The sequence below is a fragment of the Protomyctophum bolini genome, assembly GCF_963924005.1.
Source record: "Protomyctophum bolini genome assembly, chromosome: 12".
Taxonomy (NCBI): Eukaryota; Metazoa; Chordata; class Actinopteri; order Myctophiformes; family Myctophidae; genus Protomyctophum; species Protomyctophum bolini.
Window position 1 is genome coordinate 10100319 of NC_137873.1, and position 25272 is coordinate 10125590.

At 44.9% G+C, this 25272-nt stretch overlaps 1 protein-coding gene across 2 annotated transcripts in view; it reads right to left on the minus strand.

Annotated features, from left to right (window-relative positions):
• Nucleotides 1–1154: 1154 nt before the first annotated feature.
• Nucleotides 1155–25272, minus strand: part of LOC308325196 (kin of IRRE-like protein 1) — a 104154-nt gene continuing 80036 nt past the window's right edge. For both annotated transcript variants that reach the window (XM_080777632.1, XM_080777631.1), the window contains exons 10-15: nucleotides 24100–24200; nucleotides 17707–17923; nucleotides 14438–14545; nucleotides 12600–12727; nucleotides 11412–11492; nucleotides 1155–6921 (exon numbers count right to left, since the gene is read on the minus strand). In XM_080777632.1, the coding sequence (XP_080633758.1) occupies nucleotides 6208–6921; nucleotides 11412–11492; nucleotides 12600–12727; nucleotides 14438–14545; nucleotides 17707–17923; nucleotides 24100–24200 (1349 nt within the window). In that variant the 3' untranslated portion in view covers nucleotides 1155–6207. The remainder of the gene's footprint in view (nucleotides 6922–11411; nucleotides 11493–12599; nucleotides 12728–14437; nucleotides 14546–17706; nucleotides 17924–24099; nucleotides 24201–25272) is intronic.

Sequence of the window (25272 nt, forward strand, 5' to 3'; positions counted from 1 at the left end):
GGAGAAAGCCAGAGAGGAGAGGAAGACAAGTGAGGGGAGGAGAACCAATGAGGAGAGAAGAGGAGAGGACACAAGACATAAAGGAGAGCATAGGAAGGGAACGGGGAGAGGAGGAGGTAGCGAGACAAAGGAGAGCATAGGAAGGGAATGGGGGGAGAGGAGGAGGTAGCGAGACATAAAGGAGAGCATATAGGAAGGGAATGGGGGGAGAGGAGGAGAGGTAGCGAGCAAGGAGAGGTAGAGTAGAGCAGAGGACACGAGACATGCATGAGGGCATAACCGGCATAGGAAAGGAGAGAGAAGACGTGAGCGGCAAGCAGAGAGAGGGCAGGACAGGAGACCCAAGGAGTTGTAAAACTGTGATGTGATTGATTCTGAGAGGAGAGAGGAGAAATGAGACAAGCCTTAAGGACATTTATTTGTCTCTTTGTCCTGTTCTTCTCCCCTGTTTGGTTTGCTCGTTAGTGTTTGTATTCTGTGTCTAGTTTTACAGTTCTATCTTCCGCATGTTCGCTGTCTAGGTTTTGTAGTTCTGATACTCTTTCATTCCCAGGTGTTATTTGTTGTAATCTTCCCAGCTGTCTCCTGTTAGTAATCCTCCCCCTGTGTATAAGTACCTGTGTCTAGTTATATGTTCAGGATTTGGACCATAATTAATGAACCATGTTGATTGATTATCTTATTAGACAGAAATGCAAAACAGTACGACGAGTACAGTGACAGTCACAACACTTATCTTGTGCATCGCCTTAACCCTTACCCCTAAACTTATTGGCCACATTTTTCAATTTTTGAAAACATTTAAAAATGGTTCAGCTATAGGATCACATAGGGTCCTATGTATCCAATTGATCAACATAATAAAAACACTAGAGGTTTGTAGAACATCTACTGCCGAAATATATATACTGTAGGGCTGGAGAGCTGGAATGTTTTGTAATGGTCAAAGTCATTAAAGTTTTTAAATAATTGTAGCGGAGTAAAAAAGTACAATATTTGCATCTAAGTTGTAGTGGAGTACTGAAGTACTGGACATCTGTACAGTATTTGAGTAAATGTCTGTTTCCAGACTTTCCACCACTGGAGCAGAGAGCAGACAGTGAGTGTAGTCACAAACCAAAGGAGGTCCTGTCATTGTTCTTATGAAAGCCGTGTATCATTTATTTTCTGTAATACTGTGGAAAAATAATTACATATAATTTGCAAACAAAAGTTATACAACAAACAAAAGGTAACATGAAAATAAAAGAAACGTTTCAATATCTTGCACTGTTATTTTTTGCACGTTTTCTTTTTTTGTCTTTTTTGTCTTGACGAACATATATAGAAAGAAACGAATACCAAAAACAGAACGTAATAATACAATATATAATCTTATCTGAAGAACAATATGTATAAGAATATAAAATAAGAATGTGACAACGATGATATGGAGGGTATATGCTGATTCACTCACACACACAAGCACGCGCATGCGCACGCTTGCATGCACACGCACACACACACACACACACACACCGCACACGCACACTTTTCAAGTGCAAAAAAAATGATATGAAATCCTTCACACGTTGGACAGATCATTGTCTTAATATATACTCGAAAATACCAACCATAAAGCAGAAGAAAAACCCACTCCCTCTTTAAGGAGCGAGCAGAACAGGCTCAACAGCTGGATGAGGGACGAGAGGGACCGTGTCGGCTCATTCCTCATGTCCTAAGGCAACACGATGTCTCTCTCCATCTCTGTCTCTCTGTCACGTCCTACAGCCCAGCGGGCGCTCCCCATCCCACAAGATCACACAATGTTGGGATTATAGGTTGCCGACACGCATGTATGCATACATGTACAGTACAGTACAAGTCCACAGGTGTGTCCACATGCACACAAGATACTGTAGTGTGCCGGCTTTCCTGACGTGATGCATGCTCCGTTGTATGACCGTTTCCCGAACCGAAAGTAGCATAATATACAAGCTTGTACTGCTATTTTTCCGGCATGCGACAGGATCAGGCTCTATTATATACACACTGGCAGCAATGCCGGCACTATTACAAGTGTTTATCTGCTTAGTTCATTTCTGCTGCACGGTTTTTGTCGCCCCGATGGAGGTTCCAAACACATTATAAATGAACACCAGGCCACATGGGAGTCTCTATTGGCCAGGGATTACATGAGACAACATGGATCGAGAAGAGCTTGGAGAAGCTCCATGCCATGAGACAGGCGTGCCTGCTTCTGGCCTGGGTTTGGCCTATTTGGGAGAAGGAAACTTGCCCATTTTGTGGCCTGGTTGTGACGTCATTATGGCCACAGAAAGGAATGCCACTGACCCAATCCCATTTATCTATACTGGATTGATGAAATCAGAGACCCCCCCCCCCCCATTCCACGCATACAAAGGAACGTAGAATAGTAGTATGAGTACAACTTCAACATCAGTCCTTCCATTGGTGATGACATACTATAATGTAATACAATACCATAGAAAATAAAATGTATAATGTTGATCTTTGACATGAGCGACGGCATCTATGAAACAAAAGTGAATGTTTTGATTGGAATGAGCTTGTGATGTTATTGTATTCTGTAACAGATGGTTTCCCCTAACTCCCACCCCACACAACACACATACACACACACACACACATGTATATACAGTACAAGCTAGAGGTCTATTCTATTCTATATATTTGTTTGTTTTTCTACAGGAATAGAAAAAGGAGAGCCATTGCAGAATGGACGTTCCAAACAAATGGAGGTTAAACGTTACAAACTAGGGAGTCTGTATAGGCTACACTATTTGCCGTCTGCGCGTCACCTTTTTGACTTTCTGTTCATCGGGGGAGGGGTTACACGGGAAGTGCAAATTGATCCGCCTGTCTGTAGACAAAGGAGTGGTGAAAACCGCAGAAATCACCTCGATCACGGAGCAAACAAATTGGCACATTTGTTACATCTCTCATATTGTTACTGATCATCATAATTATTATTAATAATAATAATAATTATTATTATTATTATTTGCACCATGAGCGAGTAGGAACTAATTGATGCTAACATGCAGGCATAAAGAGGGGCTGTAGCATCAAGTAGCGAGTTGGCTGTGTCCTGTAAGCATCCAGATGGCCCGTGCATATCCACTGGCCTCAATACTTCCTTTTCATCAAATTGACTTGCCTTACTCAAGGTCACATCAATGCAGAGAGCCTGCTGCAGTCAGAACCCTATTAAAAAGGGGCTTTAACGAGGTAACAGTATGCGTCCATGCTGTAAAAAAAAAAAGTGTGTCGTGTATATGCTCTGTCTGGAGCCACAGCCACAAAAGCATGGCATTGTAATCATAATGGCTCAAAAGTCATACAATGTTGCCTCATGTTATTTTTCTTTACGGCTCGATTTGTGTTGGTATTAACATTATGTTCATAAGCATCTGTACGAGCGGTTCCAAGGCCATGATGTATACTGAAGACTGACAGAGCTGTCACGAAAGTCTAATTTACCAATGATTTTCATTGATTTTCATCTTCAAGACATGATGTTCACACATCAGGAAATGATGCAGACTTAAGATGGACAAGAATTGTACACTAGCAATGGTAAAAGCCCCCCAGTACTGCATTGTTACTACATGTGGATATAGTGGATACTGTAGCAAAAGAAAAAAGATTAATTATTTTCCTAGAAGAGTTTGCCATGATTCCTTGTGCCCTCCACTGGCTCAAAAGACAATAAAATCCAATCAATTTCACAATAGGCAATGCAGGTATTATTCAGCCTCTAAACACTAATATTTATGCACCTTTATGCTCCTAAAGAGTTATGGCACATTACAAACGCTGACACTAAGTATAGTACCAAATTTTCAGCGCGAGCCCACAAGCACTAGTACGCGTATAAACGTATAAAGTACCATACTTTTGCATCATTTTATAAAAGTACCTTTCTCTTGATATGTCACAGTACAGATTCAATCCTGTTCTATGTTTAAAAAGGGTTTTGGCAACAGTGCGCAAAGTGAGCAGTGTCTGTTTTGGAAGTTCTGTGTCAGCCACCCAGACTGATGCTCATAAAAGGCTCTCTGGTCAAACAGCTGATAATTTAATTGTCCATTGTCTAAGACCAACTCATCCCCTTTAAAAAATAAAACCTCTTCCATCTCCTCAAAGAAAAAGCTCAAAAACACGCCTTTGATGCCGAAAAAGTGAATGTCACCCAAAACTCTGAACCTTTGGTCCACAACTCCTTATAAAAATACTATAAAATGTTTTAAATGCCTTCTTTCTTTTTTTCTTTTTTTCGTATGTTTGTGTATAAATATGGAACAAAAAAGGTCTACTCTACTGTGCAAGTGAGAGAAACAAATTCAGTTTGACACTTGAAGATGGGGGAGGTATTTTTGTACAAACTGCAGAAATTCATGGAACGCAAAGGCGCTTTTCTCTCCCCTAGCTGTCGCACTTCAACAAATATACAGCATTGACCCTCAAATGAAACGTATACGGTACACAAATGTAATATTATGACATAAAAAAAAGACGAGGGGAAGGAGCATCTTGAGTGTCTTGCTACCCGCCCTTTTTCCTTTCGTATAGATGTGGACCGGGGCCCCTCAGGGCTCTATACTAGGTCTGCTAATATTTCACATCTACGCTGAATCTCTCCCAAATCCGAGGTGATGTAAACATTTGGCGAAAATAGCCCATATACAAGCTCTAGTTGAGAGCTTATAGATCGGCTGTTTTCGCCAAATGTTCTGCCCCCCAATGGGAGTTTGCACGTCTTGCGTGCACTTGGCACATAATCATTGGCACACCGCACAGTCTTTGTACCACTCTTAAGAAAGCATATAATATCCCACCTAAAGCACAGGTATACAGATATTGTATGCTATATGCCATTTATTTACGCCCTGCACCACCCAACGGCAAGAGGCATTAGGTGGTGACGGGAGTTAAAATCCGGCTGATATCAAAGTCCAAGCTGCCCCGATGCTGTAGAAATCACAGAGGTCTTTCCGTGTGGATATGTTCTAATATTGTGTGTGTGTGTGTGTGTGTGTGTGTGTGTGTGTGTGTGTGTGTGTGTGTGTGTGTGTGTGTGTGTGTGTGTGTGTACAAGAGGGAGGTTTTCCATAGGTCAAAGTACTGCATCACACTGTATATATATACTGTATAGGTTTGTACAAGGTAATAATATTAACTCTAAAAATGACCCCGACTGAGATTCATTTTTTGCTTATATATACAGAAATGGGATGTGAGGGAAAGAGTTGAAGCAGGGATATTATATTGTCTATAAGCGAGAGGAGGCCCAGAGGGAGAAAAGGACAACACTTTTGCACCTTCAACCCTCCAGCTCTGCCTCTTCTTGTCGAAAGAAAAGTGCCCTCATTTCATTCTTTCTTTTCTCATTTCAAAGTGTCCCTCTGTCTCTCTCTCTCTCTCTTGATTGTGGCTTTCGCTGCCTTTAGTCCCAGCGTGTAGCATTGCACACGGTAGAAAGATCAAGCTAAAGTGTTTTGAGTGTCAATGTAGTGTGAGATAACTTGTTCATGTATTGCTGCTATCTGTACGCACTACTGCTGCTAAACTACGCGGTGTGCACTGATGCCAGTGCTACAGCCATGAGTTACACCTGGCTGTGTGTGGGACGGGTTGCTGTGCACCGCTACACGACAAGTATACGTCATAACATCCACTGATGTATGCCAAACCCAAACCTCATGCACTAGCTACTGCATGGACAGCAACACCCAAGAGTGTCAAATTTAACTTTACACACCGGAGGCTTTCTTCTTTTATGTTCGAATTGATTCGCCGGAAATATATATTTTTCAAACTTTGTCATTAATACAGTCGCGCAATGCAAATAGTACGCAGTCGAGTTTTCCCACTGTTTTGATCCTAAATATTCACAGACTATTTTGGTATCGTTTATTATTTGTCATGCTCCAAAATGTAAAGTCATGCACCTCAAGTAACAATGGACCTGTGGGCGTCCACACTTAGACTGACAAAAAGGATTTTGCAGAAAAAAAGGAGTTGAATCTTGAGTTTCAAGTATGTAGAAACTCAAGTATGTAGAAGGTGTGTATGTGTGTGTGTGTGTGTGTGTGTGTGTTTGTGTGTGAGAGAGAGTGTGAGAGAGTACCACAGCAGGAAACTATCCAGGTGTGTACCTGTACGTCAGTGTGTGTGGGTATCTCACACATGAGTCTGCATTCTCTGCGTGTGTCTGTGGGAATAGTCAGAGGGAGGCGATGAGTACGAGAAGCGTGTAGAACTCCCATACTTCCCCAGTCCCGTTTCCGGGCTGGTCGGTATGGGTCCCGGTCCCGGTCCAGGCCCCGGCCCTTGTCCCGGCCCCGGGCCTCCTCCTTGCACCGCGCCCTGACTCATCCCTTGTCCCGTCGGGTACATCTCGTAGGCTGGCCCTTCCTCTATGGGCGGGGCGAAGCCCATGCGGTAGCTGGGGTACTGGGAGGGGGAGGGGTAGCCGTAGTTGTCGTAGGCCAGCTGGGTGTTGGCGTCCAACAGGCCACAGTCTCCGGCATAGTCTCCGGGAGACGGGAGCGCGGGATTAGGCGGCGGCGGCGGCGCTTGCTGGCTCTGTGCCTGCGCGGCGGCCGCTGCCCGGGTGAAGGTGTTGAACTGGGCGTAGCCGGCGTGGGACATCCTGGAGGGGGGTCTGGGGTCGTAGCAGCCGGACCGGGAGCCGGGCACCCCGCCGGGGGGCATGCCGCTGCCGGTGGCGCCCCCACCGGCCGGTGGTCCACCGGGGGCGGAGCCCACCGGTCCGCTGCCGCCACCGCCAGGGTTCTGGGGGCGGAACTCGCCCTGGTAGTGGATGGCCCGAGACTGAGGCCGCGCCTCCTCGTGGGTGGTGGCTCGGACGTTGTAGTAGCCATTGGTGGGGTCCTGAAAGAACAGGGCTGTTAAGGCCAGATAATAATGGAGAAAATAACCTACTAGGGATGTTTTGGGCTACATCGATATCCGATATAATTAATTGCTGTTATGGCAGATAATCAATGTCGATATTAAAACATTATAATACTTTTGTCCATTCTGAAAAATACATGTAAGGGTATATCTGCACTGCTGGTTTAGGCAAGTCAGATGTAACTTTAATACCTAATATTTAATATTGTGAGCTTGTAGATCTGTTCAAGCTACAGACAGTGTTGCCAAGTCTGCAGCCTCATTATAAGCTACTTTGAGATTGTTTATCTGTAAAGTTGGTTTAAAATATTGGGGATCCTTGACATGAAAATGTTGGAGAACCACTGCTCTAAAACAACATTCGACAATAAAGTTTGACAGTCAGCCCTAGTTGCTTCGTTTGGACTTATGTTCATAGACCTGGTTGCTTGTTTCTCACTCACAAATCTGGCAACGCAAAGCTGTTTGTTTGGTTAGCTTAGCAGAAACTCTAGCAGTCACCATGCTGCTGCCAGCATCATGAATAAATGCAGTTTAGCACAATCTTTTGTTCAACATCTTATGGATATGTTTCTGGCTGCCATCGCTGCCTCTTCCTTTTCCTCTCTTCAGTAGTAAGTAGTTGTTTTATACGTGTATATTCTGCTCCTCCCACCACACGCATCGCCCATGCATACACACACACACACACACACACACACACACACACACACACACACACACACACACACACCATGTGACACCACCTGATACATTAAAAAACAACTATCATACCGTTGTGTTTGCCGATATATCGCCCATCCATAGTTCCTACAGTATATGGTAACCTGCATGGTTAGGCTACAGGTACAAACCTGCTGGTAGCATATTGCTGCTGTCAGACAGAAACAGCTTGTCTACAAGTCTCCACACTGTGGCTTACTGTAAAGGACTCCCAGTCAAAAGCTCTATTGATTACCCTTTCAACTAAAGAGTGGGAGGAAATTGTAGACTTTGATTGATTAGTATAACACATAAGTTTACTTTTGTACTTTTACTCAAGTACATTTTGAATATGGGACTTCTACTTGTAACAGAGTACATCTACATTGCAATTTTGATACTTTTCCCCCCGAGTACTTTTTCCACCGCTGCCTGTATGAGAACACGATGTAAGCACAAAGTGCACAACATGTAGATTTTTTGTACACGTTGTTTTGCGTGAAAATGTAGTGACACGAGAGTAAGCCAGTCGGTCACGCTTAGCTCGGGTCACTTCAGTGAACACCAGAATGTACAAGAATGCAGTCCAACATCTGGGACTGTGGAATGAATACAGATAGAGAGGCCTATACTTGGAGCGATGCAAGTTGGAAATGAATGCCCCCACCCAGTTAAGTTAATGTCTGTGTTCCTTTATGCCCATATATGGAGTTCTAGGGGTGATCAGGTGTGACCAATTGGCTTATTTGGGCCCTGTCCAGAGCCTGGGCAGAGGCTTTTGTGCTGGTTCTGGACAACCGGCACTCGACACCGGGCACTGCACTCCCTGTGGTGGTGTGGAACGCGTGTGTCGAATTTGAAGTCGGTGGGGGGGGGCGAACGGTGTTGGATTTACGTGGATTACAGACGTACAGAGACTTGGTGCATTTATAGATAGAATAGATAGATGTTGTTCTCACTACTACTGCATCACAGCATGCTAACATATCAGCCACCGTGGCTTCTCACTGGAAGAGGCCATGATTTACTGTGGCATCCATATGAGTAGCTGTGCAGCATGCAAGATACACAGAAACACTGCATGAACAAAGCATTATGTCCATGTCTGTATATTATAAGCCACCCGGGCTTGTTTTTCCCGTAAAGTTGATTGTAAAATATTGGTAGTTGAGGGTTGGAGATTTTTGCTTGTGTATAGTTGCTTATTTGGGCCAGTGGTTCTCAAACATTTTCATGTCAAGGACCCCCAAATCAATTGATGTATTTGTACACCATCCCATAGTAATCCCTATAGTCATCCCGGCTCATCCCATAGTAATTCCACACAGTAGTACATAATAGCTTCCTGCTTTAAATATGACTTCAACCGAGGAAGAAGTCTCTCACCATCTGATCAAAATGCAATGACAGAGTCACCGAACATCAACTGTTTGGTTTATCCATAGTTTGTCATGTACGGGTTTAGATAGTAAAATAAATAGTAACTTAAAAATCACACCCGTGTGAACTGAGTGGTGCAACTCCCCCCCACCTCTCTCTCTTTCTCTCTCTCTCTCATTAGCAGGCAACAGTGCAGCACTATCCCTCTCTCTGTTTCTGGCACAACAGCGCCCCTACTGGTACTCATTATATTGGTGCTCATTAACCAACACATAGGTGAACACACGGACACGGACATTGCTGTTCCTTGGAGTGGTTGCACCACTCAAAAATGGAGTGAGTGTAGAGGTACAGCATGGGTAATTATCACGTTTACATTTATTAGCTTGTACGCGCCAGCCGTTTCTGTGCAGAGATCACTTTGGCCACATACATTATGGAGATCCAATCAGTTATGCCTCGATTGGGTAAACCATTTTAATATTGCGCTGCAGTGGAATTCCCCTGTAAGTCTCTCTCAAATTTCGGTCACACAGCCCACAGCTTACCCGGGCAGAAAACGTAATCTATAAATCATTTATGCGGTTTACAAACTGCGCGTATATAACTCTACGTGAGAGTGCCGAGGCTCAGCTGTACTGAGATTAAACCGATCGTGTACGTTTGGCATCATTACAGTATGAATTTTCAGCTGTGACTTTGATGCGCTGATGAACTGCGACGCTTGCAGCACGGCGAAACGTGTGAGGCAGCGGTAATGGATTCTCATTCTGATTTGAAATGAATTAATTCATGTCGGGGAGGGAGGGAGGGAGCCATGCGCGCTCAGCACTCAACCCTCGCTGTAGATGCATACCGGGATTGGGCCTCTCATGAGCAGAGCAAGGACATGCTCTGTGAGACAGCTGGGGCGTTAAAGATATCACATTTTGGGGAAATGATGTGATACTGTACAACAGATGGCAGTGGTAAACTGTAAGGGTTGTTCAAATAATAGCGCACATGGCTTTAGAACAATGGCTCTGGACCTTTTCCATGGCCACCTATCGTTGTTGAGTGGTCAGATGGGTGGGCCGCGTGCATTTTCAGAGCATGCTTGTTTTAATGCTCGATCGATTGTGTTGTGGCTTGGATCAATGGAACTAACACAGTCTACTTAGCGTATTTGAATGAAAAGTAACCGATATCAACCAGTAGGTTACTTATAAAGACCATGCAATGGAGCCAGTAGGCATTGTTGTTGTCAGCCATTGTCCGACGACTCCGACGTGGCGAAGGTTGAGTTGTCGGACTATTACTAACCCTAACCCTCAGTCTTAACCGGCCACGTAAATAAGTTTCACAATGTTTTCGCTTCGGCGGTACTGAGGCAGTAATTTCACTTCTGTGTTTCCTAATCGCAGCCAGTAGACTCCAGTAAAGCCTACTGGCTCATTGCATGGTTGCATGGTCATAAGTAAACTGGTTGATAACATTCAAAGTGGGTGGTCTACTTTAACTTATGGTTTTATCGGTATCGCAAGATAAAAACACATGTTGTCTCTGAGACTCTGTCGTGTGGAAACCTCATTATGTCCAAAGGTGTTAATTTTCAGGATTCAAATTTAAAAGCATCAAATAGTATCAGATACCAGTATTTTCTTTTTTTTTAAAGACATGTTTGGGGTATTTTTCTGCCTTTAATATTTTAGATACTACTAGTGTACAGTAGTCTGACAGGAAATGGGGAGTGACACGCAGGAAAGTTCGTCGGGAACTTGAACCCGCAACACGCTGTCAGCAGCATATTGGTTCAACACGCTGTCAGCAGCATATTGGTTCAACACACTGTCAGCAGCATATTAGTTCAACACGCTGTCAGCAGCATATTGGTTCAACACGCTGTCAGCAGCATATTGGTTCAACACGCTGTCAGCAGCATATTGGTTCAACACGCTGTCAGCAGCATATTGGTTCAACACGCTGTCAGCAGCATATTGGTTCAACACGCTGTCAGCAGCATATTAGTTCAACACGCTGTCAGCAGCATATTGGTTCAACACGCTGTCAGCAGCATATTGGTTCAACACGCTGTCAGCAGCATATTGGTTCAACACGCTGTCAGCAGCATATTGGTTCAACACGCTGTCAGCAGCATATTGGTTCAACACGCTGTCAGCAGCATATTGGTTCAACACGCTGTCAGCAGCATATTGGTTCCCGGATCACTACAACACGCTGTCAGCAGCATATTGGTTCCCGGATCACTACACCAGCTGTCCGGGCCAATAATCTTTGTGTTTTGGCAATTATTTGGGGGCCCACATGGTTGAGAACCACTTCCTTAGAATAAGAGCAAAGCATGCGTTGTCACAGGCAGCGGGGGGTCGGTCCTCACTCCTCACCTTGAGCTCGTACTCCTCGCGGGTGTCCAGGGCCTCAACGCTCCTCATCTCCTGCTTCAGGTCCATGTCGTCTTTGAACGGCTGAGTGGAGGGAGAGAGGGAAACAGAGGGCAAAAACTAAACCATCAGACGACGGAAAAACGCACAAACACACATGGAAAGAGAGGGAGGGTCGAGAAAGGAAAGGAAAGGAGAAGATAAGGAGGGAGAGAGGGAAGAGGAAAACACAGTTTCAGGTTTTTGGTCGTCCTGTTTCGAGGGCAAGAGAAGCAAGAAGCGGTTAGTTGTTGTTGTTTTCTGGATGAAGGCTTTGGATGAGTTTTTAAAACCTCTCCCCGGGGGAAGACCACCTCCCTCTCTCTGCCTCACTGCCTCCCCCCCAACCCCCCCCCCCCCCCCCTCACTCCCCCTATCTCTCTCTCTCTCTCTCTCTCTTTGAGGGCTGAGCCCCTCTGAGAACAATGCCTTCCAGAGTATCCTCAGTTGTGCTTGATAGCATTTGCAATTGTGTGTGTGTGTGTGTGTGTGTGTGTGTGTGTGTATGTGTGTGTGACCGACGTGTTCCTTTTGTGCTGCTTCCGTGTGTGTGCACTCATATTTGTATGCATATTTAGTATTCTGACTACTATGTTTAGCATTCTGTGCAACGGTATGAGTGTGTGTGTCTGTGTGTGTGTGCATGTTTTTATGAGTGTGTGCGCATGCGTGCGTATGTGCGCGTGTGCATTCATGCGTGTACATCTGTGTCTTTCAGCGTCTAGCACTCCTTGGCAATTTGCATGTCTTGTGTGTCTGTGAGAGTGCGCACGCACATTCCCATGAGAGTGCATACATGTGCGTACTTGCACTTGTGTGTGCATGTAAGTTTGTGTTTGCATTTGTGTGTGTGTGTGCGTGTGTATGTGTACTGTATCCTTGCATGTGAACACATATCTTCTCCTGTGTGTGTGTGTGTGTGTGTGTGTGTGTAAGCCACACAGCTGGTGTCCGTGGCCCCAGGTCACTCAGTAAGTATGGAGGTCTATATTACTCACAGAGGTACATACTGTATACTCAGTATGGTGGTATATACTCAGACTCTCAGAGTACATATACTCAGTATGGAGGTATATACTCACAGAGTACATATACTCAGTATGGAGGTATATACTCAGAGTACATATACTCAGTATGGAGGTATGTACTCACAGAGTACATGGCCTTGACCATGCGTGTTGCCGTGGAGACGTTAGCCGCCTCCTCCTCCAGGCTGTGCGTCTCCTTGTTGACCGTCTCCACCTTGATGTCCGGTTTGCCCAGCGTGACCCCTCTGTGACCTGGGAGGAGACACAACGTTAGTATTGGCTGAAAGCGTGACCCCTCTGTGACCTGGGAGGAGACACACGTTAGTATTGGCTGATAGCGTGACCCCTCTGTGACCTGGGAATGGCCACATGTTATTGGTTGATATCGTGGCAGAAACCTCATTTAGTTTTTGAGTGGTGCAACCACTCCAAGGAACAGCAATGTCCGTGTTCACCTATGTGACTATACCTATGTGTTGGTTCACCTATGTGACTACCTATGTGTTGGTTCACCTATGTGACTACCTATGTGTTGGTTCATCTATGTGACTACCTATGTGTTGGTTCACCTATGTGACTACCTATGTGTTGGTTCACCTATGTGACTACCTATGTGTTGGTTCACCTATGTGACTACCTATGTGTTGGTTCACCTATGTGACTACCTATGTGTTGGTTCACCTATGTGACTACCTATGTGTTGGTTCACCTATGTGACTACCTATGTGTTGGTTCACCTATGTGACTACCTATGGGTTGGTTCACCTATGTGACTACCTATGTGTGGTTCACCTATGTGACTACCTATGTGTGGTTCACCTATGTGACTACCTATGGGTTGGTTCACCTATGTGACTACCTATGTGTTGGTTCACCTATGTGACTACCTATGTGTGGTTCACCTATGTGACTACCTATGTGTTGGTTCACCTATGTGACTACCTATGGGTTGGTTAATGAGCACCAATATAATGAGTACCAGTAGGGGCGCTGTTGTGTCAGAAACAGAGAGAGGGATAGTGCTGCACTGTTGCCTGGTAATGAGAGAGAGAGAGAGAGGGGGTGGGGGGGGGGGGGAGGGGAGTTGCAACACTCAGTTCACACGGGTGTGATTTGTCTTACATTAACATTTGATCGTACTACAGTGTCACACAAAGGCATCAAAAGTAGAACATCCGCAAGCTCGAAGTGCGTTTTGAGCTTGTCAATCTGCTACTTTGGCTGTTTTTGAAATTGAATCCTGAAAAGTAACAGTTGTGGACACACTGTATATGTACAGTAATGACGAGGGTTGATGGAGGAGCAGAGTTCCAACCACACTGACTGCACGTGTCATTGTAGCGTTCGGAAATTGAATGAAGTGCAGTACAGTATGTTATGGTCCTAGACTGGCACAGTCTATAATGTATTCGTGAACATGAACCATTCTCTTGCAAAGCCTGGAACCAGTTACTGTACCTAAAATGTCCATGCTTCTGGCCTATAATAGCGACACTGACTTTTCACACAGCACCGCGGTCTCTTTTAAGAGGGCCGTTGTGTTTATAATGTTCTCCCGCTGTTAGTTCCATCCCGCATGCAAGCTTCGCTGTGAGTGACGCGCCGTTTTTACATCGGCACAATTCGTCGCGGGCATAATAATCAAAGGAGAGATTTATGGTAGGCGTTTTAAAGGCAGCACGCCACAAGAAGCATGAATATTCATTGATGTCATTTGAATGAGGAGCTATGCACCGCTGGCGAGAGTTTCTCTGTGTGACACGCTGTGGCAGAGTGACAGCTAGAGAGGGAAGAAAGAGTGATGGATTTGGCCAAGCGCACGCACATCTACGACGTGTGTGTGCATGCACGCACATACACACACACGCACGCACGCACAGACAATAGACAGTTTGGACAGCTAAGGTGTACGTGTGTGTACGTGTGTGTACTGTGTGTACTGTGTGTACTGTGTGTACTCACTGCCTTTGCGTTGGCGGTAGAGGAAGAAGGCCAGCGCCAGTAGAAATATGAGCAGCAAGATGGAGGATCCCACCGTACCGCCGGCTATTATACCCACTGGAACGATCTCTGGAGAAAAGACACACAGAGGAGACACCGTGTGGTGGTGGGAAAAGTGTGTGTATATATATATATATATATATATATATATGTTTACTTAAGTAAAAGTATCAATACTGCTATGTAGAAATAGTCTGTAACGAGTAAAAGTCCGGAATAAAAAATGTGCTCGAGTTAAAGTACAAAGGTTTTGTACCAAAATGCAGAATGTCTCGTTTCAAGGTTTCAAATGCGTATACAAAATCTTTGAAAATAGCAGATAGGAAATTGGAAATAACACAAATACCTCAACATTGTACTTGAGTACAGCATTAAGTAAATGTATACTCGACTGAACCAAAATTTCCGTTTCAGTTTGAACAGGTTATTTATTGTTGCTAGGAGACCTGTGGAAACAGGCCTGTCAGCCTACAGGTTAGCTCTTTGTACCTCTAGCCGAGGAGGATGCTGCAGGCTCAGAATAAATGCAACCCATGAGGAGGAGAGAAACGCACATCCAAACCCAAATGAACTCAGAGAACACAAGAAATATGTCTTACGGAAGAAAGACAACGGCTCGTATTCAATCACACTCATCTTTATTGCACCCACAACAAGCCGTAACTGCCATTGACGGAATATTCCGACATTTTAAATCCAGCCGTTCACTGCCATTGATGGAATATTCCATCTAAATGATGGAATATTCCATTCTAGATGATGGAATATTCCATCAATGGCAGTTTGATCGCGCTCTTCACCACCGTATGAATAGCTCTCGGTTGCTAGGCGATCGATAAAACCGGAACTAAACCGGAAGTGAAGAGTCCGCCTCCACCTGCCTCAACGTAAACAGATTTGTCAGAATGTCTCCCTTTCAAGTTTTCAAATGTATACAAAATAGAGCTTGTAGAAATGAAGTGGTAGTGTATGTTTTGTATTAATAATCTAAAGAAACTATTAACCCATTTTGGGCGGGAACCCCTTTTGGTGTTAGCATTATGATATGCTTTAGCTATTGAAAAATAGCAGATCTACAAGCTCATAGCGTGCCGCGCTACGAGCTTGTAGGTCTGCTATTTTTGAAAAATCGACAGAAAACTGTCAGGATGTTGAAGACATTTTTTTAATCTGATCTCAGGTCAAAATGGGTTAACTCAAGTTTTCAAATAAATGTAGCAAAGTAAAAGTACAACATTTGGATCCGAGATGTAGTGGAGAAGGAAGTAAAGGTATTGGAAATTGGAAAAAGAAGTACCACTGCTGATGGCTGTTCCTCTGATCATTTATGACGCTAGTCACGCAGCACGCTACAAAACATTTTGTTCACAAACTTCTGAACGTTAAGTGCAGCTGTGGTATTGTTTAGAGCCTGAAACCTTATATGCAGTAAATCAATTTAGTGGAAAAATGGTTTCACCCAAAGTGCATTAGCCTGGCATGGCCGTATTTCGCTCTGGCAGATTCGTCTGGTTTCCAGCCTCAAAAATGTATCGCTCAAATCTAATCTAATCTGATCTATCCTAAAACATCTATTATTGCATTATCAAGGATGCAGTCATTTCGTGAGTGCAGGTCTTACAATGACTTTGAACTTGAACTACGTGTCTCCAAATACAATTCATTACAGTCGTGACAGTCATTCTTCTGTAATAGTGACATCATGGCGTACAGAAGAATATTGGAGTATTGGCAGAAAGGTCTTCAAAAATGTTGAGTTATTTTTATTCATGATGGCAGGCACGTGTATGGATGAAATTCTGTTATAGTGTGTGCACTGTAATATTGAACTCTGAGAGCTGGTAGATGAAGCTGGAAATGACACAGAATAACCATGTGCTGTATACTGTATATCGTTGTAAAGAGTTCATTTCTCATTTGGTATGTACTGTATATCGTATTGGACTCGAAGTAACAATATGTACAACAGTTGTTGTTAGTTGTCACAGCTATCAACAGGCCAAGGCAAAGAGCATTGACTGCATGAATAATGAACTGCAAAACAAGAGTTTAAAGAAGAATTCCCGACCAAACCTTTTCTTGCCTTAATCTGATATTATTATATCCAACAAAGAGTGGTAGAGGTGAAAATGTACATAACTCCCTCCCGAGCGCACCCCAGCTCAGAGCGTGCACGGTGGGTTTAACGGTAAAGTCGCCCTTTAACGGCAGCCCATTTGGGACAAAACACTGTGGAGCGTATCTACTCGTTATGATAGACAGACGTGTGCTGGCAAGAACACAGGCGGAGCGTGTATCATCTTGTATCATTTATGAAGATCACGTTGAGCTATATATAAAATGGAAACCCCAGTGATGACCTTTGCTAAAGTGGCTCCACAGTCACGAGACAGATTTGTTGGACACGTGGACCCACTGGCCAGAGCAAAGACAAATAGGCTTGTGAAATGCTAATGGCTAACTGTACTCCTTTGTACCCGTGCACAAGACATAACCATAAAGAGCACCTTGATTAACCTTGACCTTGAATAGCCTTGATTAACATTTTAATTTACACAACGTCATTGAACCCTATTAGTGTCCCTGTTCTGGGGGAAATTATTCGCTGGTATAGCAGATCCACAAGCTCACAACGTGCCACCTCGCAACGGGCCCTGAGCTTGGAGATCGGCTGTTTTCGCCAAATAGATTTTGTGTCAAGGGGAAGAAAGGAGGGGACCAAGTATAAACCCCTGAGGGACCCCGGTCAACTCAAGTACAATTTTGAGGTATTTCTTTTTACTTTAGTGGAGTATTTCCAATTTTCAGTAGCTTTACTTCTACTCCACTACATCTCAGCGGCAAATATTATTACGCTTCAACTCCGCTACAATTATTTGAGAACCTTAGTTATATTTACTTTGTAGATTTTGATTATTATTACAAAACATAACCACTTCAGCCCTATGTACATTTCTTCCATTTGAAAATGGAAAATGTTCTACAAGCTCAGAAGCATTGTGAAGCTATTTTCAAAGGACTTTTGAGTGGTGCAACCACTCCTATAGACAGCTATGTGTGTCCCTGGGTCCCTGGCTGTGTCCGTCCCTCATGGCTGATGTCTGTCCGAGCACGAAAATACACTACCACTGTATAGGGTTTAAAATACGGCGGTTTGTGGGGGCGGGTGCATGCATGGGCGCTAATGAAATAAGAAAGGGATCAGGATGTGGATGACTTCATCAGCATACCTGTCTCCTCCAGCGTGATGATCATGGTGCCCGGTCCGAAGGCGTTCCACGCCGTGCAGTTGTACGGCGAGTGGAAGTCGGACTCCATGACGTTGTTGATGGTGAGCGTGGAGAGCACGGCGCCGCCCGCCGACGGAGGCTTGCTCTGCTCCACCGTGTAGCGCTCCAGCAGCGTGCCCTTCTCCTTCTCCCACACGTTCTCCTTCCACGCCCACACCTGGGAGGAGGGAGGAGGGGGAGGGGGGCAGGGTTGATTTATTTGGACAGCACATTTTGTTTGTCATAGTCTTTTGAATGAATAATAATTGGTTTTAAGTCATCGGAAATGTGTTCGTGTTTTAGTTTGTGTACAGTTGATTTTGGCGGGCCTTGATGGCATCATTCAGGTTCAGGTTCAGGTTCAGGTTTATTTGTCATTTGTATATAGATACAGAGTATACATACAATGACATTTGTTTTGCTCAGAGCACTCTCAGTCTTACATACACAGGACATAAACAAACATCTATAGTGCAAGAAAAAGACAAAAAACAGGAAAAGAAAAGTGCAAGTGAAGTGAAGTGCAATACAGTTCGAGGTCAGCTGTTCAGCAGCCTGACTGCCTGGGGGTAAAAACTGTTACTGAGACGGGTGGTACGAGATTTGATGCTCTGGTAGCGTTTTTTGGAAGGGAGTATAGTTTGAACAGGGTATTTGCGGGGTGGCTGGTGTCTTCCATGATGTTATGGGCTTTTTTCATACAGCGAGTGGTGTAGATGTTATGGAGACTGGGTAATTCTGTAGTGCCGATGCTCTACAGAATGTGGCTGTAAATGTGGCTGATTTGAGGCTTGGTTGCATGCTGGAAATGCAGTGCATACGTTTGTTAGGGACATACTAATTGCTTACAGTCCGACAGGCATTAGTCTGACAACACCGTCGCTCCAGTCCAGACATAACCGTGGTTAATAGTTTTAACCCGTGGCCGGGATAAAACTAACCTGTGGCTCCCGACATGCGTGGCAGGCAGGGGGGCAGTCAGACGGATATTTTGTGAAGCCACTAAGGAAATGAAAGTTCATATAATGGCCTGTTGTGGCGCTATCATTGGGCTCAAAAAAACCCATAGCCCCATAGAAGTCCATGTATTTTGGCCCAACTTCACCTAGACTGTATTACCTTAATAAACATGGTCATGAATACTTTTTGCTTTCAGTCACTAGTTTAAAGTCTCATTTCTAATGTCATAATATTCTTTTTGGAAAAATATGGTCCCATTTATAAAAAAAAATGACCATAAAGTCGCGCATGTTCTGAGGGGCGTGGCTACCGTTACAGTCTATGAACGGGATCCCCCTCCCACTCGAGTCAAAATAAAAACCAACGAAGAAGAAGGGGGGAAGTCCCGCCTCGTTGTCTGGGCCAGCCAATGGGCCAGCTGGCCTGAACTGGGCCAAAACGGATCTTGAAAGATGGCGACTTCCATTGCAAGGACAGACAGGCTTCATTTTAAGTTCATGTTAGACCCGCGGAACGCTTTGTCCATATTTTTTACAGTCTATGGTGGCAGGTTACAACTAACTAACCCGTGGCAGGTTAAAACTAACCTGTGGCTTCCTGTGAGTGTGAGGTTAGGTTTAGGGTCGGGTTTTGGGTAGTGTCTGACTCTTGACTGTAGGACTGTCGGAAAACAAACACACGCACCCGCTGAAAACAACTGATCTGTGAGCTCACAACGCGTTGCAGTGCAATGCATCGTGAGCTTGTAGATCTACTATTTTCAGAGTGCAACCAAACATAATTTGACTTTTTATAGTTCTACTGGATCTCTTCTCCTCCCTAACATTTTAGTCTAGTACTCTAGTTCATCATGTATTGATGAAATTGTCAATATATTTAGTCATAGTTTTAGTCATCATAACTTATTTCATTTCATGTCAGTTGAAAAGGGTAGTCAACGGACCGTCCACGGAATCTACACTGGAAAAGGGGACAACTCCGCTTGGAAATGACTCCCTCTGTTGTCGTCCCGGCATATGAATGTCGGATCAAAAAAGACAAATCTGCTTTCAAAGCACTTTGTCACAATGGATGAATAATCAGCGATCTCCCTTTGAATCGGAAGGGGGAATACAGTGTGAATATTCATCGGCGTCATTTGAATAAGGAGCGATAAGGTGGGGGGGGGGGATGGTGTGTTCACGCTGGCGTACATTCCGGCTGTAAGTCGCAGAACAGCAGGATGACGGATGAGATGGAGAACGGGGGTGAGAGGATGAAAGCCAGACTGACAGCTAAAGACAAACATGAGTCACGGATATGAAAGACGCTCAACTCAGCACGTTTTGAAGGGCACACCAACCGTGCCCCCACATGGTCCGACTCCCTGTAATCAACTTTTGCGTTTGACACTTTTGCTTTTACAGTCCTCCCTCTGCATAGCTGGAGCTGCAGCGTGGCGCTGCGTGGTTGCTTTAATTATGCCTGGCTGTCTGAGCTTCCAAGTATTTAATAGATATACTGTATATTATTCAGTGGTGTGAAGTAACTAAGTACATCGAAACTATCCATCCGTGCATCCCTCCATCTTCAACCGCTTATCCATAGCCGGGTCCCGGGGGCAACAGCTCCACCAGAGAGCTCCAGACTTCCCCTCTCCAGAGCAACATTAGTACCGGTAACTTCCTCCTGGGGGATCCCGAGATGTTCCAAGGCCAGTGAGTCGATGTGATTCCTCCAACTGCGCCTTGGTCTGCCCCGGGGTCTCCTCCCAGTGGGACGTGGTCCTTGGTCTGCCCCGGGGTCTCCTCCCAGTGGGACGTGATCCTTGGTCTGCCCCGGGGTCTCCTCCCAGTGGGACGTGATCCTTGGTCTGCCCCAGGGTCTCCTCCCAGTGGGACGTGGTCCTTGGTCTGCCCCAGGGTCTCCTCCCAGTGGGACGTGATCCTTGGTCTGCCCCAGGGTCTCCTCCCAGTGGGACGTGCCTCGTGGACCTCCCTAGGGAGATGCCCGAGAGGCATCCTTTTTTTTTAAATCATTGCACTTTATTGCCTTTTAATCTGTTGCACTACTGTTACTTGTTGTTTTATTTGTTTTGTTTTTATTGCACCGTGGATGAGAGAGAAACAAAATTTCATCCCTCTATATGTCTGACATATTATATTGGTGTGACAAACAAAGAAACCTTGAACCTTGAACCTTGAGATGCCCAAATGACCTAAACTAGCTCCTTTCCTATAGCGAAGAAGCAGCGATTCCACAAAATAGTGTAGTCTGACCACAGCTTTGGCCGGTCAAATTGTAATGTTTAGAGCTTCCACTGCCATTGCTACGAACACAAACAGACAGACATATTGGGCAGTGGGCACACACACACTCAGTCGCACACACAGACACAGATAGCTTGTAGACAAACCACACTCACATATGCACACACTCATAGCCAGCTCGCAGACAGCAGCCAGATGGAGAGAGCTGCGAGATGAAAGGTGTTCTAAGCAAAGCAAATTATGGATGCCCACACCTTGTAAATGAGTATTTGTTCCTATAGCGCCGTCTGAATTAAAACTTTGCAATTCCTACACTGTACAATCCTGAGTGTTAATTTGACATATGGAACCGAACACAGGTCCCTCATTCGGTTCCATTTGGCACACACTCACAGTGCAACTGAAGATTTTACTGCACATTTATTGTGATAGTAGACTGTAGTTGCAAAATGTATGAGTGATTCTGGCAAAATTAAAATATGCACACACACACACACACACACACACACACACACACACACACACACACACACACACACACACACACACACACACCTGAGCACAAGAGCAATAAAACGGCAAGCGGGTTCCTCCACTCAAAATGTGCTGAGGTAGAGATTTGATATGAAGTTATTATATATGAACCATGAAGCTATGAAATATGCATACACCCATATGTTTTTGCTAATGTACCTTTTAACCTGGTTTAACTAAAGATAAATGCCACATTCTCAAGTAGATCAACCATTTTCTACCTCCCAAAACTTTCTTTCTTTCTTTCTTCTGTTTCTTTGTCCATTTCTTTCTCTATCGAATGGTCTCTCTCACAATATGAAATCTTCTCATAAAACGTATTTTTCATAACCCCTCCCCCACATGTACCCAGACACACGGACGCACGCACGCACGCGCACACACAGCACACAGAGCATCATATTCCATATTTCATAAGCATTGTGTGTCCGCATTAAGCAGAGACTATAATGTCATCTCACATTATGCGCTCAGAGCACTCTGCCAGAGCGACAGACAGTGAGCCGCGGATTTTTAAAAGCTCTTCTTCCTGTCATGTCCACACTCCACAATTGGATAATTGACACTGAAAGGTACAGATTTTACCCTCTCTCTCTCTCTCTCTCTCTCTCTCCCTCTTCATTTGTCCTCTCTCTCTCTCACTCTCCCCTTCCGCCCCCAACAGCCATATAGCTCTGATTTCCATTGTCTGGGTAGTGAGTTGTGAGCAATCCCGGACATGTTTCATTCCATTTATTCACTCATGCACTGGGAAGCTCCATGCGATGTAAGAAAAACGTACACACACACACCGCTTGCAGAAAGTGTCGAAAATGTGCCGACAAGGACCCATATAGTGTAATATACTTTTATTCAGTATAGATATTTATAGAGCGATGCATGGGCAGACTGAGCAGGTTAACTGAAACAGCTGCGGGGGTTAAGTGCCTTGCTAAACGGCACCTAGCATGTAATAGCTGAAGGACGGGAGAGTGGAGAGTGTGGCTCATTCACATTCCCAAAGTACTAGCTGAAGGACTGAAGGGAGAGTGTGGCTCATAGAAAGTACTAGCTGAAGCACGGGAGAGTGTGGCTCATAAAAAGTACTAGCTGAAGGACTGAAGGGAGAGTGTGGCTCATAAAAAGTACTAGCTGAAGGACTGAAGGGAGAGTGTGGCTCATAAAAAGTACTAGCTGAAGGACTGAAGGGAGAGTGTGGCTCATAAAAAGTACTAGCTGAAGCACGGGAGAGTGTGGCTCATAAAAAGTACTAGCTGAAGGACTGAAGGGAGAGTGTGGCTCATAAAATGTACTAGCTGAAGGACTGAAGGGAGAGTGTGGCTCATAAAAAGTACTAGCTGAAGGACTGAAGGGAGAGTGTGGCTCATAAAATGTACTAGCTGAAGGACTGAAGGGAGAGTGTGGCTCATAAAATGTACTAGCTGAAGGACTGAAGGGAGAGTGTGGCTCATAAAAAGTACTAGCTGAAGGACTGAAGGGAGAGTGTGGCTCATAAAAAGTACTAGCTGAAGGACTGAAGGGAGAGTGTGGCTCATAAAAAGTACTAGCTGAAGGACTGAAGGGAGAGTGTGGCTCTTTCACATTCCACATTTGACCAACGGTTGACGTTTAACGACGTTCCCGCACGGTGCTATAAACGGAACCTGCATGAACGGAACAATGCCCAGCATTTCAAAAGCTCCTTTAATGCATTGTCATGTTAATAATGTTTATTAATAATGCACTTTACATTAGCGTAAATCTCAAAGTGCTACAATGAGCATTTGCATAAAAACCACTATAAAAAGATCCAAGAAACCAAAACAAAACATAAGGGCATAAAGCCTGGAGTTAAATCCAGTGGTAGCTAAATGAATGCTTTGTTAAAGAGCTAAAGGTCTTTTTGTCCTCTCTTAACAGAATCAACAGCCTGTGGTGCTCTCAGGTGGATTCAGCGCATTCAACGGTCCGTAGCAGAAGGCCCGGTCGCCCATGGTCCGTAGCAGAAGGCCTGGTCGCCCATGGACCGTAGCAGAAGGCCTGGTCGCCCATGGTACGTATAGCTTGGTCATGGGGGTTTTGAGGAGGTTTTGCCTGGTCGCCCATGGTACGTAGCTTGGTCATGGGGGTTTTGAGGAGGTTTTGCCTGGTCGCCCATGGTACGTAGCTTGGTCATGGGGGTTTTGAGGAGGTTTTGCCTGGTCGCCCATGGTACGTAGCTTGGTCATGGGGGTTTTGAGGAGGTTTGTAGAGCAGAGGTTGCGAGCAATCGGCCTATTCTATAGAAAAGTAGCCTAAAACAATGTAGTCCTATTCTGAACCGAGGCTATTCTTACTGCCTAATGTATTCTTCCTGCGTGAAGGGCTTTTCAGGCAGGGCAGACGGGGAGCGACCCTCCACCTGCGTGTGATCTCACTTGGATCAGCGGGCTCGCACTGCATTTCTCATGTCAACACGCAGACAGACACAACGATTGCTTCACGAGTAAACGCCAGCCGATCTCACAGTAGTGTCCCCACAGAGGACATATACAGTAGTGCCCCTCCCACAGAGGACATACAGTGGTGTCCCTCCCACAGAGGACATACAGCAGTGTCCCCACAGAGGACATACACTACATACAGTACTCACTATCTTATCAGGAGGAGGGGTGCTGGCAATGTAGCACTTAATTTCTCCCTTCTCCCCTCTCACTGCATACTGAACCGAATCACTGGAGATGATGGGCGGGCCTGGGGGAGAGCGAGATAGAGACACAGAGAGAGAGAGAGAGAGAGAGAGAGAGAGAGAGGTGGTAGAGTATGTTAAAACGGTACAGGTATGTAAACGTAACTACTGTAGCACATCTGCAGTCAGTTGCTGGAGGTGGACCACCTATAGAGTACCGAAGTCCTAACATCACTCGTTCATCTGCTGCGTCTGCAGCAAGTGTTTCTCTATGGAGAATAACTTATTCTCCATAGAGAAAAACCTCTGCGGACCCAGCAGATGAATAACATTGAGTCATCTTAGAATCGTCTCATATAATAATTGTGGTAAAGAAAATAGCGATATTGTCATGGCTCTGTATTGGCTCTGTATTGTTTACGATAATTAGTCACCCATATTTGAAACGGTCTGTTTCTGGCAATTGTTTTACTAATTCAGCGGCAATTTCTCACCGTCAGTTAATGCTTCATAACCATAATGAGTGAAACCGCTGGGATCAGTTGTTTATTTTTGAGAGGCGGTAGCTCCTCCTATGCCCAGCTTTCCGGGTTTGTGTGAACACAAACATTGGCTTGCGATTGGCTGATCACTCCATAGTGATGATTTGATTGCCTGAGCAAAGTACATAATGAAGATAAAAGTGAGGGCGCAAATTGTTATTGGCCAAAATAAGATGATGTATGATGAAAAGAGCGCCCCTCGCTTCACTGACACAGGTGTGATTTTTGGAACACAGTTCTTATTTGACCCAATTCAGAATCGCGGGGATTCAGCATGGGGGGGGAGGGGGACCGGGGAAGCAACACCTGCTGGTTGACAAGTAGTACTGCCTGAAGCTCATAAGCCCAATATCTCCTCCTGGCTGAGGGCTAGATGTTTGGTCTCCCACACGGCAGGAAGACCCCAGGTCAAACTCTCAAGTAGGACATAAAACTTATGGATGGAAGCTTTGAACTCCTGATGAGAGTGCAACGCCCCTAACTCCCTGTCCTGTGGCCCAACATTTGGTGGAAATAGCCGATCTACAAGCTCACAGCACAGTGAGGGCAAGTGTTAAGGATCACGACCCATAGGTGGTCTCAGTGGCAGAATCTA